Consider the following 20,153-nt stretch of genomic DNA (forward strand, 5'->3'; position numbering starts at 1 on the left):
AACTGCATACTATTGTATTATAGTTATGTACATTTTAAAATTAAGTTATTTTAAGTATTATTTAAAATATTTAAAATTAAATCATTTTAAAATTAAATTAGTAAGGTTGGAGTGTTACTATTTTGATTTGTAAAATATGATCTTCGGAGGCGATATTCTTAAGATCAAAGCTTGACTAGAGAATGAGAATTTTGTCTGGAATCTATTAATATGAATAATTGGAAGAGTCATTTAAGTTGTGGGATATTTAAAGTTTTTATTATTGGTTTTATTTGTAGTACAGTTAAGAACTTCAATTTTCTGTTGATGTTGGGGTAGGTATTAGAAGGTCTAATTGTGACTTGAGGGAGATTGCAAGGTTTTATGTTGTTGGCTAAATTTTTCCCTGAGTATATATCTGATTTGGGGGGCAATGGATAGATATCTTATTCTTGCTGCCATTGAAATTATTCAAAGCAAAAAGAAAAATTTCTTCAAGGTACTTAATATTTCAGTTAGTCTATCATAACAGAGTCAAAACTAGTTAATATTTTAAATTTTTCAGAGAATAGTGAAGAGATGTATTTTCTCTAAACATTTCTATGTGATATATTTTAAAATACACAAGTGATTTTTTTTTGAAATTGAATGATAACTTAGGTAGCCTATTACAAACTAGATTTTATGTTTATTACATAGTGATTATTGTAGCCTAGCACCTGAAAGAGCAGTTATACTTCATGTTTCCTTTGAAGTCATATTAACTTTTTTTCTATCTTCTCAGACATAGGGATACCTCCAACTTTCCAGTGTTTCAGAAAGGAGTTTTTTGTTGAAACTGGAAGACCAAAAGAATTACAAACATGTTGTGCTGGGGAAATGCATCTTTTGGACAGCTAGGTTTGGGTGGAATTGATGAAGAAATTGTACTAGAGCCCAGAAAAAGTGACTTTTTTATAAATAAAAAGGTCCGAGATGTAGGATGTGGACTCAGACATACTGTATTTGTTCTGGATGATGGAACAGTGTACACATGTGGATGTAATGATCTAGGACAGCTAGGTCATGAAAAATCCAGAAAGAAACCAGGTAAGTTGAACATGTTTTTGTTTTCTATTTCTAGTAATTATATCATTTAAATTTGAAATAGCAAACAGTTTTTCTAGTCTTAAACTCATATATATATATATTTTATCAATTTTTAAAAGCAAACTAGAAGTTAAATACACCTTTTATATTTGCATGCTTCTAAGTACTTCATTATTTTGTGGTTTCTTTTTTTAACTACTGCTATTCCCTTATTGTTTGAAGCTGTGGTTTCAGAACATAATTATGGTGATATAAAATAATAGAGAAAACCAGTCTGCAGTGTGTAGATCTTCTTTGGTACTGAGTATGTAGGTATAGAATATACAGTATGTAGGTCCTCTTTTATAAGTGCTGTTCAGCCACCCTGGGCAGATTTTAAATGCATAATTTACTGTGTTGTTCTTCATACAGCAGAAAGGGAAAAAAATTAAGATGAAAGCTTTTGGCTTACACTTAGTTGCTTAAAATATATCTTAATTTTTCATGTGTTCTCCCTATTGTATTTTAAATACATGATTTTATTTAGTTTGAAGTATCTTTTATTCCCCTGGTCTCCTAATTTCAAGTAGTAACACTGGCTATTTAAAGTTTTGTGTCTGAGGTGTCCTGATTGTGTGGTAGCCATACAAGCCAAATTTAAAATCATTTGTAGGGTAATGAGAATTTTGAGGAATTTGGTCACATTTTATGTTCTGTTTTCCTGGATATACATATTTTAAAATCTGATTTTACCACACTTAGAAAAACTGTTATGTAAATTTTGCTTTTAATTACAACTAAAAGTTAATTCTTAAGATGGTAAATTTAGATAAGACTGTAGCTGTACTAATTTACAGTTTCTTTTAACAGTGATGATACTTAAGTATTTTCTGTGGCAGTTATTTTTCTTTACCACATCATTATTTAAGTGGTTTCTATTGTTAGTCTACTTCTGAAAGGTTAACGTAGGTATAAAATATTAAGGTATTAAATTAAGGCATGTTACTCATTTTTCATACCATCTCACCACCATGTCAGACTTCACTTTTCTAGCTTGTAAATACTGTATAGGTTTCATCTTTTCTTTGTTGTTAGGCTTTTAATCTCTTTTCTTCTGTCTTAATTTGTATTTTAACTTTTTTGGATGAATGGTAGTGATATTTACTTAATACAGTAGGTTTAATTATCGCAAAACTCAAGGTAAATCGTGGCTTTCTTGTATTCTACCTCATAAAGAATATTTATGGAATCTTGGCAGATTTTCATAATCTTAGGCATTGAAGTTATCATGTTAGACATGAATGGTAAGTTACTGTTATATTTATTATCATTGCTTCAGAGGCAGATGGATCCTTTACCTTTTTTGCTTAGCTTGGAATGCTGCCTCAGGTTGAGATTTTCATGGTATTGGGGCTGTAACTATTCCTATACTTAACATGCCCCACAGAAATAACTGAACATATCTCTATATTGCTTTAGTAATATCTGAGAGGCTACAGCGCAAATAGAAAGTACAAAGCTAGCACATAGAAATCGCCAGTATAGTTACTAAAATTTACTAAGATTTAAATTTTTTTTAATGTTACTAAAAACCTGTTCTGTGTCTAGGACAAGGGTGGGAGATGCTGTGCACTAATAGTATAATGATTATAGTGCCTGGAACAGCTTTTAACTCTATAGGCGAGATTCTGAGAAACTTAACTAGCCAGGAAAGGCTTCTTTGTGGTCATGTTGACATTGTGATTATTGCATTGTGGCATTTATATCACTCTGTTAATTCATCCTGGAAGCATTACTTGGCAATTTAAAGTTGGGAGGGTGGGTTTACCTAACTTTTGATACTTCTTTAGGATTGCCTTATTGTCCAGAGTACGTTACAGTTTACGGAATAGAAAAATGAAAGACATAAACTTTGTCTTTGAAAAATTGGGAGCCTGGGTTGGGCATTAAGGCATACATAAATGAAATAACCGGAGAGAATTGAAATTTGAAATGACATGGTATGCATTTAAAGACTAGGAATTTTAAATGATGGGAAATGTCATTGTGGGATAGAATTAAATATTTCTGGGAGAAAGTGAAGTCTTAAGTTTAATCCAATCACTGATCACATAAATAGCCAGAAAATACATCTGGAGCTGAAATAGTTTTATCAGAAGGGATCTTCATCCTGAGAAAAACTTTTTATTTCTTAAAGTCGGGTTTAGTGATGTATTGAAGTGTACCTAGGTTACAGAGGTAGGAGAAAGTGAAAGTTCAAAAGCAAGTAGTTGCTTTGATAGGGACTTCACCTTTTTAACCTCAGGTTTGATTTAAGGTGATTGAGTGGAAAATTTTAATAATGTTTTAACTAAAATTATTTGTTTGGAGTAATTCCTTAATGATTTAAAGGTACTCCTTCCCCAGTCATTTTTTAAATTTGTTTGAGGAATGAATTAAAAGATAAGGATTCATTCTTCTTTAATTGGTTTTTAAATCTTCTGGTAACTGAGTCTGATTGAATTTTAGGACCACATAATAAACATATTTCACTTCATCGGAGCTTTAAACTTTTGTCATAAAGAAAGCAAGCAGAAAGGAGAGGGCCAAGAGTTGTTTTCTTACAGAGATTGGCTTTATAAACATGCTAAATATTTTGTTATAAGGAGTAGAAGAGAGAGAGGTGGCCTCATTCATTAAGGATAAGCTATTCTTCAGAGTCCTGATCATCTATCAGAAGACTCAGCCGTACAGTGTATTAAATAGTTCTGACCTGTGGCCTATTGAGAGAAGTTTCCATTCTGGACATTTTAGTAACCACATGAGAATGTTTCACTGATTTCCTTTATTATACCAAGAGTGCAGATAATGTTTATGTTCATCTTTGTTCTCTTGTATATGTATACCCCTGGCTATCACTAGCTTTTTCTGTTTTCCAAAGAAGTGAACATCTATTTCGCTTTCATGTATGTATTTCTCCTTCATAAGATTTTTTTGAACTTTTTTTTAAATCTAAAGGCTCTCAGTTTTTTCTTTAATTCATAGCTAACAGGTAAATAGTATATTTAATCTTCAAAATGCTAGGCCAGACTGTCTAAATGAATTGTTAGTTTTATTCTTACACTTCCTTCCAAATTTACTTCTGAAGATTTTAAGATAACATTTAGGAAGTGAATTGTCTTAGTAAAATCATTTACTCACTGTGTATCCAGTCATAGGTATAATTTGGTGACCATGGTCCTAAACATATGTTTTACACATCTGTTTCCATTTGTTTCATGTTAGAAACATTATTAAACTGTTTTGTTTATAATTTGCAAATAACGTCCTACACTCCTGTTAAACATTACTGTTTTAATAGCTTTTTATGGTATACAAAGTTCTTTCAAATAGATTATATATCTCATTTAATCCTCACAACAGTCTTACTTGTCAGCTAGGGCAGGTGTTATAGTCCCCCTTTTTCAGATGAGGAAACTGAAGTTAAAAGAGATTAAGAGACTAACAATCACCAGACTAGCAAATATCAAGAGATCACTCTAAATATTGTGGTTTTATCTTTATCCCACAAAGTTTTTCCCCTGCCATATTTAAAAGACAGAGGAATGTTTATTCACCTAGGAGGAAACTAGTTTCCATCATTATTTTAATGTAATTCTAAGGGTTTAAAAAATAATCTCTTAAAAATTACTGTTTTATAATTAAGGTTGTACAATGGTGACATCATATTTTATTATCCCTCCCCAGCCCCTTCCCTGTGCATAAATTCAAAAAGAAGCCATTTTAGAAACCATATAAGGCAGTTGAGAGTATCAACATGAACTGAAAAATCAAAAATATATATTTTATTCTAGAACTGAAGACTAACTTGATTAGCAAAGCCAGTAGTAAAGTTTGAGAGGTATGATAGAATTTATTATAGCTTATGCTCAGCTCTTCTACAGAAGATATGAAGATTATGAGCGTTGATTCTGTTTTCTGTATCCCAAAATGGTAATTTCTACTGTTGGTCATTCCAGTAAAAATATTTTGGTCATATGGCAGTAATGATTTGCTTGCCTTTCTTGCTTCTTCATTTTCTGACCTGCTCTCTCTGTTCATAAAACACAAATCTATAAATGAACTCAATATAGTTGAAATTTTAGAGTACAGGAAAATAAATATATAAATATGGGAAATAAAATTATTCACATAAGAGTGGATTAAAATTACCAAATTATCCCTTGTATTTCTTATTGAGCCAAAGCATAAAGAATATCAAAGAAGTTCATTATGTTTTATAACTCCTAATTTTCACAATACCTTCTAAGGAAGAGAAAGATGTGGATGATATGAAGACTTGAAAAAATAGTTACTTGGGTCAGGAGTGGAGGCTTGCTTTGGACACTTTGAGAAAGGTTAGTGCCCAAGATTCTCAGTGTCGAGGGTAGGGAAAAAAAATTCATAATGCAAACAGATGACTACTGTTAGAGAGATGTATAATAATACTTTACTTTGTGTAGGACCCTACATCTGAGGAATTTCAAGAGCATTACACAATAACTCATGGTTCCTTTCAAAATGCTTGTGACACAATTTGCAAGAATTATCCTCATCTTAGGGGATAAATTTACGGAGAAATGGCAGCACAAGTTGGTAAGTAACTTGTCAAAACAGCAGGTGACTGGTGAACAGCTATAAATTGAATCTGAAAATTTAAGTCTACCAGTCTTCTACCTTATTCACTAAACTGTGCTTATGTTTAGAATTATTTACAGCAATATCTTCTATTTGAGGCAGATCAAATACTAATGCACAGATTGTTTTTTTGCCATTCTGTTTGATGGCCTATTGAAATGAATCATTATTTTATCAAGGTGCTTGCATTGTGGTACCACTTTGGTACTTCATTATAACTTTGTATGGTATGAAGAATATTTAAACAAACGAACAAAACTTAACTATGGTTAACACCCAGTCTTTTCTCTTTCCTCTGTAATATATCATATTCTTACATTCCTTTGTTGTCTAATGCTATGCTGTGCTACTGTCCAAGGTCCATAGTAACTGCCAGGCACAATTGATTTGGTAGCTAACACTGGAACTTGGATTAATTATGTTGTATCAAATCTACTGTGTATTTCTATGTAGGATGTGTTGGTTTGGTGAATGCTTTATAAAACCATTAGCCCACAGAGAAGACAATAATAGTAGTAGGTGCCTAATCTGAGCAATCTAACAAATAGAGACTTCTTTAAATGATTTGGAACCAATGATTTTCTCTTTGTGTTTGGTATGTTAGTGTCTTTATCTGATTGTAAGTGAGCCATGTATTTTCCTTGAAAGAACAGGAGTATGGAAGATTTCAGTTTCTCAGTTTGAGCAGTTATTAAGGATTCTTGTTGGAAATGATAGTCTAGGTGGTCTAATTTCCATCATCTCCTTAGTATGTGTGTAGTTGTCTCTTGGTACCCATGGAGAATTGGTGGATACCAAAATCCATGGATGCTCAAGTCCCTTATATAAAATGACAGTATTTGTGTATAATCTACATTAATTTTTAATCATTTCTAGATTACTTACAATACCTAATACAATGTAAATAGTTATAAATACAATGTAAATGATATGTAAATAGTTGCTGACATGGCAAATACAAGTTTTGCTTTTTGGAACTTTCTGAAATTTTTTTTTCCAAATACAGTTGACCCTTGAACAATGCAGGGGTTAGAGACGCTGATCCCCTACACAGTTGAAAATCCCTATACTGCTGTCTTGCCTTAAAAACAAAGGAATGGAAAATGACTCACCTCAGGGCAGGAAGCTGGAAGAGGTTGGATAGAAAAACCCTAGTTTTATGACTCCACATATTGTGATCTCTAATTGAACACAAACTTTTCACCACACTTAGTTAATTTAAAGATCCATAAAATGAAAATACAGGTGTTCTGTTTATTGAAAAAAACGTGTATAAATGGACCGTCACAGTTCAAACCCATGTTGTTCAAGGGTCAACTGTATTTTCTATCCACATGTTGTTTGAATGCTGGGATGCAGAACTCCTGAATGTGGAGGGCTGACTATTCTTCCTGTTCCATGTCCCCAATATGTCATACTAATGTAGTGCTGTTAAAGCTTATTTCTCACAAGCCCCATATATTTTAAAAATTGCTTTGAAGAAATACAGCAAGTCTCACTTCATAGATACTTAGTTTTCCTAGGCTATAAAGCATATCAGTTACTTAGGATACATAATAAAACTAACAGAGGAAGTATATTCAGCCATTGTTACAGGGTTTCTTTGGAGTAGGGTTGTGTTAGTAAATAGAAAAGTGGGAAAAATTAATGAAAAAATCATATTAAAGAGCCCAAGGTTTATCTCTTTTCAGCTTCTGTGGACTTTTTTTCCCCATGCTGATGGAATTTAAAAGGCAGTAATTATTTTTATATCTTAATGAATTGTTATAGTTGCTTTACATGCAAGAAAAATCTGTGCTGTGTATAATTGTATTATTGGGGTTAATTTTGTTAAAAGAGAAATCTCTTGAATTTTGGTCGTTCTCTTTAAACCATAATATTTTATTTACCTGGAATTACTCTTTTTTTCTTCCGTTCTGGCATGGCAGAATTTTAGTTTAGCTTTTCTTGACCATAAAGCAAACAGTCTATAATCTTTTAGTAATGTGTTTTTCACATTACTTTAAAATACCTTAATTATTTCTTTATTAATATCTAAGTTTAGTCTCATTTTATTTTTTTGTTGGGTGTCCTGTTCTGAAATAACACATTTTAGTTTTTAATAGTTTTATTAAATATTCTTGGTAGAGAAATCAGGAAATACAGGAAAGTAAAAAATCAGCCATAATGCCATCATGCATAGATAATTACTATTGTCATTTGGCACTTTTTCTATACTCAATATATGTTTTTGTTTATGGACTGGGAATATGTTCTTGTTTCTCAACTCTTTTTCAGTAGTAATTGAATACATTTAGTATTTCCCCTTGGTTTTAAAATACTATTTAGGGATATTGTTCATGATAATTTAACATTTCATTGTTTAAATGTACCAAAATTTCTGTTCTCCTATTTTTGGAATTTATTTCCGGATTTTTGTTGTAAGTAATGGTGCCATGAACATATACATCAGTTTAGTCTTTATTTGCATTTCTGTTTATTTCTTTAGGAAAAAGAACACCTAAATGAAAGTTTAAATATAAATTTTATATATTTTATATACACATATAATATATATATATTATATAAATAAACTATTATATAATATAAACTAAAATATATTCATTTGACCAGCCAAGTATAATATGATCAGTATTATTTAGAGATATAGAAAAAAGTGTGTAAATAAATAGAAATGCATGTAAAATGTGCTAAGTGTTATAAGATGCATAAACAGAGTGCTGAATAGAGGTGAATAATGGAACCCTTTGGGGTGGAGTGGATTATAGGTGAGTTTCTATGGGGAAGATAGCGTATGAGCTGGAAGGATGTATTATTGTATTTCAAGGAGGAAGAAATGAAGACTGCTTTATAGTAAAGCAGTAGGCAGATCTGAGGTCTATTAAGGGAATACTGGTCCAGCTGACTGAAATGTCTGAGAATAATGAACAGGAAGGTTAGGAAAGTAAAACTGAAGTCAGATTGTAGAGTTAATCAATTTAGGAAGCTTGAATTTAATTTGGTGGCTATCCTCTGATAGTTTGTAATGGGTATTGTCAGGTTTTTATAAAGAAGGGGAGAGTATTAGGTAAAAAAAATTAGGCTATAATGGTAGTCCTTTAAAACAAGAAGGGAGCAGCAGGTAGGTCAAGGAGAGATTGGGAGACAGAAAGAATGGACACTTTGGTAACTAGATGGATGTGAACAGTAAGGGTAAAGGGAAGAACCAGGTATGATACTAGGTTGAATCAGTAATTAACAGAAATACGGAATCCAGGAAGAGGAGTAATGTTAACTGTTTTGTTCTAGGAGAGAGAAAAGATTTGGTGGAGTGAAGTGTGTTTTGAACTTAGTATTCAGTAATCAGTAATAAATTTAGTACTGTAAGTGGGGAGAAAGATCAGGGCTAAAAGCTTGAAATGTTTTATTTTTAGTCTTGTTTCATCTTCAGTTCAAAGTAGGCTAATATTCCTAACTATAAACGTCTTGGTCCCAACCTATCAAGTAATTAATAATCTAATAACAATATTTAATTTTGTGCTTTTGGGAGACAGCTTAAAGTACCTGGTGATGTAACATCTTTGTAAATTTGAGATAACCCAAATGGTTACCTACTCTGTTTCATCTGTTTTTTAAACTTGAATTTTTACGTATAGGTAAAACATTTATTTACAAGATACCATTTTATAGCCTGAATTTTATTAATTTGCTTATTTAACTGACACAACCCTATTAGTTAACTGTCTGACTTTATGACTTCCTTCCAGATTTTACTGGAAACAAAGGTTTTGAAGTCACAAGATGCAGTCACATAGAACTTGCTTTTGATTCCACTAATAGCTGAAATAATTGTAACTATGAATTGTATATGTGCTAGTATGTAGGCAAGAACCTCTGGGAAGTGTGCCCTTCGAGATAATGTTACTTCTGTGAAAGAGGAATGGGAGTGGGGGAAGAACAGGATAAGGCTAAAAGAGACCCTAAGGAGCAGAATTAGAAGGTTCTGAAAACAGTTGGAGGAAAGTTTAGCTGCTTTACTAAGTTATTTGAAGAAGTTTATGATTGCTTCCCACAGTTGATCCCAAGTATTTATGAATCAACCCATGTATACTTCCTGATTTCTGATCCAGGTATTGCTCAGCTATAGATTTCATAGCTAGACAGTCTAACAGGAATGAACTTCATTTACCTACACTTATCTTTTGAAGAAAATTAAGTAAAAGCCTGACCAGTTACCTCTGCATGAAATAACTGTATTTCTGCACTCATTTGGGGAGCTCAGTAAGCAACTGGGAATAGGGGGAAAGGAAACATTTAGAAGTTAGTATGACAATGTAAATGGAGAAGAAAGATAGCAACCTCATAATTGGAGAGAAACTTAATAATGAAGAATATTATTTAGAATATATTATTTAGACACTAAAATGCTGATATTTTAAAATAATAATGGTAACCATCACTGTGTGCCAGGCACTATGCTGAATCCTTTATTCATTACCCAGAAGCCCTAAATCCATGCTGCAAAGTACATATTAGTTCAGTTTTATAGGTGAGGGAAATACAACTTCAAGAGGTTAAATAACTCTCCTAAAGTCAAAATTAACACCTAGTGGACACAGCAAAAGAAACTGTTGACAAAACAAAAAGACAACCTATTGAATAGGAGAAAATATTTGCAAATGATGTGATAAGGGGCTAATATTCAAAATATATAAACAGCTCACACATCTCAATATCAAAAAACAAACAACCCAGTTAAAAAATGAATAGAAACCAGAATAGACATTTTTCAAAGAAGACACACATTTGGCCAACAGGCACATGAAAAGATATTCCACATCATAATTTTCAGAGAAATGCAAATCAAAACCACAGTGAGATATCACCTCACACTTGTCAGAATAGCTATCATCAAAAAAAAAAAAAAGACCACAAATAACAGATGTTGGCAAGAATGTGGAGAAAAGAGAACCCTTGTATATTGTTGGTGGGAATGTAAATTGGTGCAGCGACTGTGGAAAACAGTATGGAGGTTCCTCAAAAATATAAAATAGAACTACTATTTTGACCCACCAGTTTCACTCCTGGGTGTATTTCTGAAAAACACACAAAATACTAATTTGAAAAGATATGTGCACCTCAATGTTCATAGCAGCGTTATTTACAATTGCTAAGATAGGAAAACAGCCTAAGTGTCCATCAGGAGATGAATGGATAAAGAAAATGTGGCATGCATGTACACACACACACAAAAACACACAAACACACAAGAATACTACTCAGCCATAAAAAGAATAAAATTTTGCCATTTGCAACAAAATGGATGTACTTGGAGGATATTATGCTTAGTGAAAAGAAAGATACTGTATAATATAAATGATATACAGTACAATGTATAAAATAAATAAGCTATAGGGATATATGGTAGAGCACAGAGAATATAGACAGTATTATAACTATAAATGGAGCATAATCTTTAAAAATTGTGAGTCACCATGTTGTACACTTGAAACTTAACATTATATTGTAAATTGACTGTACCTCAATTAAAAAAAAAAGAAAAATCTAGTGGAAACAAGATTCACTTAGGTGTCAACATGGAAGACACCATTTACAATAGCAAGAAAAAATAAAATGACTCAGGAATAACTTAAATGTACAAGACCTGTAATATAAAGAAGACTTGAAAGGACTTAAGAGGGATACAAAAAACTTGAATAAATGGCAACCACATTTGTGGGCAGGAATACTCAACCGACATAAATTTGTCAGTTTCTGTAAAATTAATCTGTCAGTTTAATGTGATTCTAATAAAAATTCCAAATGTTTTTTTTTTTCCTGGAAACTAGTCATATGGAAAAAAATCAACCAAAGTAGCCAGGAAAACTCTGAAAAATAAGAGCAAGTTTTATACACATACACGTATATGTATAAAACTAGACATTAACATTTTAATTTTAAAGCTTTAATAGTTAAAAATCCCTCACAAATAGACATATTAAACAATAAAACAGATTATAAAGCCGAGATATAGACAAATCAATGGAGAAAAAAAATTCAAGTTGGAGCTATTCAACAAATGATCTTGGAATAAGTAAGAACGTCATGTAGGGAATAAGGGGGCATTAATACATCACACCATGTATATATTGGATACATTCCAGATGAATCAAATATTTAAATGTAAAGGCTATAATAAGTGTTCTCAAAGAAAACATGGACTATTTTATGATTTTGGAGTGAGGAGATCTTTTCTGACTGAATTGTGAAAAGGCATAGAAAAGATAAAATACAAGAAAGTAAAAATTTAGGTAGGTAGGAAGTCACTGTAAACAAAGTTAAAAGACAAATAGAAAAATATTTGTGACTTATATTACAATCAAAATGCAAATGTCTGAGATATAAAGCACTCCTAGAAATCAATGAGAATCAGGGAAACATTCCAGTAGCAAAATGGACAAAGGGTAGGAACAGACACTTCGCAGAAAAGGGAATACAAATGAGTTTTAAACAGTGAATACTCTTTAGCCTCATTCATACTAAGAGAAATGCAGAAGACTACTCTGATGTACCATTTTTTTCACATTAGGTTAACCAAAATCCTTAAGTTTGGTAATACTCTGTGGTAAGGCTGTCAGTACAAGTGTTTGTAGGTTATTGGTGTAACTGATAAACCCTTAAGAGGGTTATTTTACTAGCATGCATCAGAATTACAAGTGCATATATCCGTTTCCCAGAAAGTCCAAGAATATAGCTCTTGATTTGATAGCTACATTTGTACATAAACAAGATGAGTATTACTACAGCATTGTTTATAGTAGCAAAACGTTGAAAACAACCTTATGATAGCCTGTTGGGAAGTGGTAAAATAATTATGGTCCATCCAGTCAATGTAATGTAATGCTGTGTTGTTATGAAGAGAATGAAGGAGTTCTTTGCTTACTAATGTGGAAAGATCTCTAAGATAAATAAAAGAGCAAGGTGTAGAACATTATATAGAAAACTATATTTTAAATTAAAAAAGATAAATATACATTTTTATTTGCTCTTATAGATACATTAAGAAAAACCCTGAAAGAATATATATAGCTAATAGTATTTACTCTTGGTGCAGAGGTAAGATAAAGAGTGAGAACTAGGTTGGTGGAGGACATGGATGATGGACACAGACTTTTCACAACATACCTTTTTTAAAAAAAATAAGGTAGATAAATTATCTATTAATGTTTTTTTTTTAATAAAAGGGTGGGCTCTGAAATTGTAGTGCTTAGCTATATTGTTTTGGGCATATAGCTTAGCCTCTTTCTGTTAAATATTTTCTTCTGTTCAATTAGGATTATGATGTGAAGGGTGGTTGTAGGGATTGAGTGAAATATCACATGAAGTACAAAGAACAATGCCTGGTGTATGATAAGTGCTCAATAAATGTTTTCTTAAAAGAAAAAAGCCATTAATACTAAAGTAGGGATTTAATTTTAGATAAGCCTTACACTGAAGTAGGTAATATGCTGTTTCTGTTTTTGTCTTGAGATAGACAATACATTTTATGTACCACTTGAAATTTAGGCTTTTCTTCAATGGAGTGTCTTTCTACTATGTCCTAGACATGCTGACGATGAAAGTACTTTATGTTTAGTCTTCAGTTACCTTGTTGGAGTTCATGTTCAAAAATTATGCCAAAATTTCCCCAAAATGTATGTTTGTTTCACTTAGAGGTAATACTGTATTGGAACAAGATGTAAAATGAATGGGATTTCTTTATTGTCAGATTTTTAAGATACAATGATAACAAAAAAAAAAAGAGATGTCTTTTTTGTTCTTGTGAGAAGCACGTAAGTGATGGAAGTTAGATTCATCATTTATTTTCAAAAGTTTATTTAATGAAGAATAATCAGAAGATTTCTTAGTCCATTCATGCTGCTGGCAATAAAATTACTATAGTCTGGGTGACTTAAACAACAAACATAGTTCTAACTGTTCTTGAGGCTGAGGAGTCCAAGATGAAGATGCTAGCAGATTTGTTGTCTAGTGAGGACTCACTTGGTTCATGGATGGCCATCTTTTCACTGTGTCCTCAAGTGGCAGAGGGGTGAGGCAGCTCTGTGAAAGGGCACTAATCTCATTCATGAGGGCTTCACCGTTAAGACCTAGTTACCTCCCAAAACTCTCTACCTTATAATACCATTACATCGGGGATTAGAATTTCAATGTGTGAATTTTGGTGGGACACAGGCATTTGGTCTATAACAGAAGATAAAATTTGTGTACTGATATTTTGAGGAACAGACACTTAGGTAAATTCTGCTTATTCACACTTTTAAACCTGCTCCTCCCAAATGATAAGCTAATCTTTAAATTTAAAATAAAAGCATTTGGCTACAGCTCTCTAGTCTTATTTTGCATTTGTAGCTATTTTAATACCAGTGTGCCTAAATTTATTTGCTTGGTATATAATTAGGCTGTTAATAAACAGGGCATCTGCTGCTTATATTGTGCTTAACCATGGGAGAAATTTATACATTAAGAAAACCAAGAAAGATAAATATACATATTTCTGATATAATAAAACTGATAAAATGTGGAGAACAAAAAAGGAACAGTTTAAATGGAAACCATTGTACTCTAAGTTAACTATCTCCATCTCTCTGAAACAAACTACAAAAACAGCTCCTCTTCCTTGTATTATTCATGCTTCTTAAATTTACTTAGGTTCAGAGCTTAGATTCACCGTGGGGTCTTCTTCCTGACCTGTAGCACCAACATTGACTCAGTTGCCAAATCTTATTCTTTCCTCAGTAGCTCTCTTGTTCTGTCTTTTCATTTCTTTTGCAAATTGCTAAAAATGTGATCTTGAGCCAGGTACTTAAACCTTAGGCCTTTAGTTTCCTGTGTCTCAATCTAAAATTCTTTGTTTTTAATTCTTGTTATATCATTTCTAGTCTACGAAAACTGTGGCCATAGCTTTCTAATTGATCTCTCTGCTCCAGTCCATCCTTCTTTAATCTAAGGCATATTTCTGTTTTTGTCTCTTGAATATCACACAGATCTCCCTGGTCACTCTTGTAAGAACTCAAGTCTCATGTTTCATGCGGTATCAAGCGCAGTTACCAGGCATTCAGTAAATTAATAAGTTGCATTGCTATTATATAATTATCTGGATAAAAGTCTTCCTATTATATAATTATCTATATATAATATATTATATCCTTCCTATTATATAATTATCTGGATAAAAGTCTTTGCCACCCTGTCAGTTCCTGGAGGGTAAAAACCTTATCTAACACATCTTTGTCACTAAAGTGACAGCAATTACAATACACGCAAGAGGAACACAGGGTTGTTTATTCAATGAACACATGATTAACGTATTGGATGTGCAATAGAAAGAGAGGAAAATTATAGATAGACTCTTGTTTTGATGAGCTTGGTGGCCATCAGCTACTTTATAACCAGAATTTTAAAATTTAAAACTGTTCTAAGAATGTGTATGTTGGATATGGTATGGTAAAACACAGTGTGGCCATAAGGGGAAATGAGAATGAGGCTTGGAAAAAGTTTATTATACTCTGAGAGAAAGGGGTCACTACATGCCACATAGAGCTGTCGAGGAAGACACCAGGGTAGTCAGGAGGCAAAAGATGAGCTCAGGGGAGATCTTAGGTTGTAGCCTTTATTGAGGTTTTCCTGGAAAGGCAAACTGGGCAGAATGAACAGTTTAGGATTGGCTAGTTTGATTAATTCCTCCAGGCTTTAGGGTGTAGGATTGGTTTCTTGTTTCCTGGAACCTGGTCCTGGGATGATTTAAAGTAGGGGGAAGTACTGGTTTGGTGTGTGAGAGTTAGATAAGGAGTTAGTTGGTGGTATAATCTGGATTGGTCAGTTTGCATATGGCAGGCTTATCATTGGGCAAGTTGTTATCTTTAGGAATCACTAGCCCTGGGAGAGACTGACAAGCTCCTAACCCCATCGTGCATATGTCTGCATCAAGAATATAGAAAGTAAGAACATACAGTTAATATAATTAGTCCTGTGATCAATGGATGCCAAATATGTAAATAAAGAATCTAAGAAAACATAGAACAAAATCTCTGCCAATATATTCTGAGGGGTTCATTCTTGCTAGTCTTAGAAAGAAATTGAAGTAAAACAGCTATTTGATATTATATTTATGTTGGAGTCTTTATATTTCAACTTTACTTCTCCTTTCCTTTTCCTGGCTTCAGCAATTCCTAGCCATCCAGAAAGGACTTTACTAAAGAAAAAATATTGTAAAGCCCTAAGTATTTATATAATTTTAAGTATATTTTGAAAATAAATTATTAAAACACAATCTTGTTATTTAAGTGGTATTAACAAAAGGACAGTGCAATAAATAGGAAAATGTACCAAATAGGAAAATGTATCTTAATGCCTTTATCTATGAAGTAGGGTTGATGGTATACCTACCTCATGGTGTTTTGAGGATTAAATGAGATTAAATAAAGTGCTTAGCACAGTGCCAGGCTCATAATAAGCTCCTTATGCGCATTGTATACCTGTATGTAGATAGAATGCATAAAAGGGTATAGACTTGTCAACATCCATTATAAAGAATTTTTAGTGAGGGAGGGTGTAGCTCAGTGGTAGAGTGCATGCCTAGCATGTACAAGGTCCTGGGTTCAATCCCCAGTACCTCCACTGAATAAATAACTCTAATTACCCCCCCAAACCCCAACAACAACAAGAAAAAAATTTTAAATCTAGTTAGTTATATCTCCATATGAACATTATTGTGAGTATCAACTAAGACATGTAAGTTACTTTATATTAATATTGATTTTATCAGGAAACTCATTAAAATGTTTTCATGACTATGAGTTGTACCATTCCAAATTTCTGTTGGTAATTATTGGTAGTAATTTTAGAGAATAAGTATTTTCATTTAACTTTTTAATGTTTTAGTTTTATTTAATTCTTAATTTTTAATAATATATTCTATGATGATTATTAAATGCATTATGTTAGAGATCCTTTTAAAATGTCAGTAAACAATACTTTTACTTTAGGAATAGGGAAGTACATGCCTTGAATGAAGTAGCCATTTGGTTATTTGTTGTTATCTCTATAACAAAATTAGCAGTATAATTATTGAAAATTTAAAAAAAAGCATTCTGAATTATTTATTGGTGCTGTTCACTAGTTCCAAGTCTTCATCTTTTAAAAAATCAGAACCATGAAATGCATCAACTACAAATTCAGTTAAACAATTAAAGAACAACAGAAGAAGGAAAAAAAAACAGTTGTAGGTAATCAGTGTTGACAATTTTGTATTTATTTTTCCAGTCTTTTCTCTTCATATTTATTGGGGCTGTGTGTGACATATCTTTAAATAAGGATGGAATGGTACAGTAACTTTTTAACTTTATAGTATAGCATCTTGTGAACATTAAATTTCTTCAGATGGATATTAAGTGCACCTTGCATTGCTCTGGTCAGAGTTTTGTGTTACTCAGGAGGGAAGAGGAAAACCAATATTTATAGCATCTAGTGAGGCATAGTAGGCAGAGAATTTTGAAATTTAAGCTCTGGCTGAATTAAACATTTACTAAGAATTTGAAGTGCTGCCTCTTAAAATCAGCTATTTAACAAAGTATATTCCTTCTGACCTCTAGTTTTGTAATTGCTATTAACACGACTGTGCTTGTTGCTATTCATAACAATATTGTTTTTTAGACCCTGATAACTTGAACGTAAAACAACAACAAAGATTTGTGTTTGTTCTCTATATAGAACATTGATAGTTGTTCAAACTCTGTTGAATTCAAGTTTTTTTAGTTAAAAATAAATATAGGAATTCATTAAACTCATATACCACATTGAGTTAAGATTAATTGTGGTCTTGGAGCATGCATTGTTGATATTTGTACTTTTATACCAGATAATCCCTGGTTTATGAATGAATTGTAGTTTTAAAAACTCAAAAAAAATGTTTTGCTCAGGGAAATACTGCTAGATAGCATAAATAGGTTTTCAGACCAAATTTTAAAACACATTATACCCAAGTATCGTACTCTATCAATAATTAACATTTAACTTTGTAGCATTATCTATAGAAAAATTCACTGGAGTTTTACATTTGTGTGTCAGAATTTATCTCCCCCTTTCACCTGTGCTGGCTTGTTTAGCTTTCTTGCCTTATCAGTTCCAGGAAGCTTAGGATAGATACTTTTGAGTAGCATTTAATTTAACTATATATCACATTTTAAATATAAACAATATTTGATTATAGCCTTCGTTTCCTAGAGAAGAGAATCTGTCACTGTAGGTTAGTTGTTTCCCTAGTATTTTGATTTTGGGAAATAGACGACATTTGTTCCTGTGGTGCTTGGGATCATTTGTAAGTTGGAGATTTCATATACTTTAAAAAAAAAAAAAATCCTTTTTTTCCCTGATTACCAAAATAATACATTTCCATAACTTTTAAAAGTTATGGAAATATATGATTTAAAAAGTGGAAGCCACTTTTTTCCCTACATCGTGAAGGTGACTACTACTATTTGTTTATATTGTCATGTCTTATAAGTGTATTAAAATATATAATTCTATTCACATATACATAAAGTTCTATAGTTTGCTTTTCCATTTAATGTATTTTTATCTTTTCATGTTATACTATGTAGACATTCTTTTTAGTAGAAGCATCAATTTCTATTACCTGGATATTCCATAATTTATTTATTACCTGTTACTGGAAATAGAGTAATTTTCTATTGTTGTTTTTGTTTCCCAAAGGAAGATTCTGGGTCAGAGCACATGCATGTTTAGAATTGTAATACATATTGCCAACTTGCTCTCTAAAAAGCTTTTATTTTCCCAGTTATATTTTAAACATTGTTTAGAGAAATGTGTCTTTTCCCAATTTTGTGTGATTTATTTTTTTTCCATTTAAAAAAGTTGTTTCTCATGGAAATAATGTAATTTGAACTAGATACTTTAAATTTTCAAAATCAAGTTTATCTGTGATTGAATTATTCAGAGTAAGTTACTTCTGCAGATCACCTTTAAAACATAGGTGGTAGTACTTGGCTAACTTGACGGAATGTTTTGAACCTGAAAATATTTATTTAAGTGTATTCATTTGCTAGGCCTGCCATAACAAAGTAACACAAACTGGGTGGCTTAAGTAATAGTAAGGTGTTATATCACAGTTCTGGAGGCTAGAAATCCAAGATTAAGGTGTCAACAGCACTGATTCCTTCTGAAGGCTATGAAGGAAGGATCTATTCCATATTCCAGGCCTCTCTTTAGTGTCTGGTGGTTTGCTGGCAATATTAGGCAATCCTTCACATACCTTTCTCTTTGTGTGACCAGATTTCTTCTTTAATTAGGGCACAAGTCAGATTAGGGGCCTACCTTGCTCTTGTTCGACCTCATCTTAACTAATTACATCCTCAACCACTCTTTTTCCAAATAAGGTCACATTCTAGAGTACCAGGGATTAGGACTTTTAGCATACAGATTTTGGGGAACCCGGTTTATCCCATAACAACAAAATTTTGACATCTGTAGATGAAAGAGGATATAGAATAACAAGATAATGTTTATATTTTGGTGATGATATCTTATTGTCAGGTTTAAACCCATTTAGCAAAAGACTTTTTATGGGGGATGAGTAATTAGGTTTATTTATTTATTTATTTTTTAATGGAGGTACTGGGGATTGAACCCAGGACTTTGTGTGTGCTAAGCATGCAGTCTACCACTGAGCTATACTCTTCCCTGCGAAAGATTCTTAATAGACCATCTTATATATTTTATTTTGGTTGTCGAGGAAGAAGTGATTAGGTGTACTCTTACTAAATCAGTGTGAGTCATAGTCAGTCAGTACTCACAGAGCTTTTCATGGTCATTCCTGGACATCCATACATGTAGAGATGCAAAGTACGTGAGTCCTCCATTGTGTACATTTCCAGCTGAGGTTCAGCAAAGCAGTGCTCTGCCTTCCTGTTTCAGCTCTTATATTGTAAATAAGTGTCTTTTTGCATTTTTTGCATTTTTGTACTTTTTGTTGGTGATTTCACTGTTTAAAATGGCCCCTGAGCATACAGCTGAGGTGCTGTCCAATGTTCCTAAGTACAAGCAGGCTGTATCACACCTGTGATACAATTTTCTTACAAGAAAATTCACTGGTGCGAGTTTACAGTGCTGTTGGCTGTGAATTCAGTGTTAGTGAATCAACAGTGTATGTATGACTGAACTATTATGCAGTACACCAGAAATTGATACAACATTGTAAACTGACTATACTTCAATTAATAAAACCCAAATATATATATTACATAAGATGTCTTTAAACAGAAACATATAAAACAAGGTAATAAATTGACTGGGTGATGAAATAAAATCAGAGGTTTGTAGCAACCTAATCTTGTATTTTCTCTAGGGGCTGTGATTCAGTATTTGCTAAATAAAGTCGCCCCGAACACTTGTAG

At 32.4% G+C, this 20,153-nt stretch overlaps 1 protein-coding gene across 9 annotated transcripts in view; it reads left to right on the top strand.

Moving 5' to 3' along the window:
- The window catches only part of HERC4 (HECT and RLD domain containing E3 ubiquitin protein ligase 4), a 142,569-nt gene that overhangs the window by 1,375 nt on the left and 121,041 nt on the right, over positions 1-20,153 (top strand). For 7 of the 9 annotated variants that reach the window (XR_010381942.1, XR_010381943.1, XR_010381941.1 and 4 more), the window contains exon 2: positions 764-1,068. Coding sequence is in view for 6 of the 9 variants with exons in the window: in XM_031461212.2 (XP_031317072.1) it covers positions 843-1,068 (226 nt within the window). In the remaining 3 variants the exon portion in view is untranslated. Of the gene's footprint in view, positions 1-763; positions 1,069-5,408; positions 5,424-5,528; positions 5,662-20,153 lie in introns of those variants that run through there. The other 2 variants (XM_031461211.2, XM_064488123.1) reach the window with 2 other exon arrangements.

Source organism: Camelus dromedarius, chromosome 8 (genome assembly GCF_036321535.1).
Source record: "Camelus dromedarius isolate mCamDro1 chromosome 8, mCamDro1.pat, whole genome shotgun sequence".
Lineage (NCBI taxonomy): Eukaryota > Metazoa > Chordata > Mammalia > Artiodactyla > Camelidae > Camelus > Camelus dromedarius.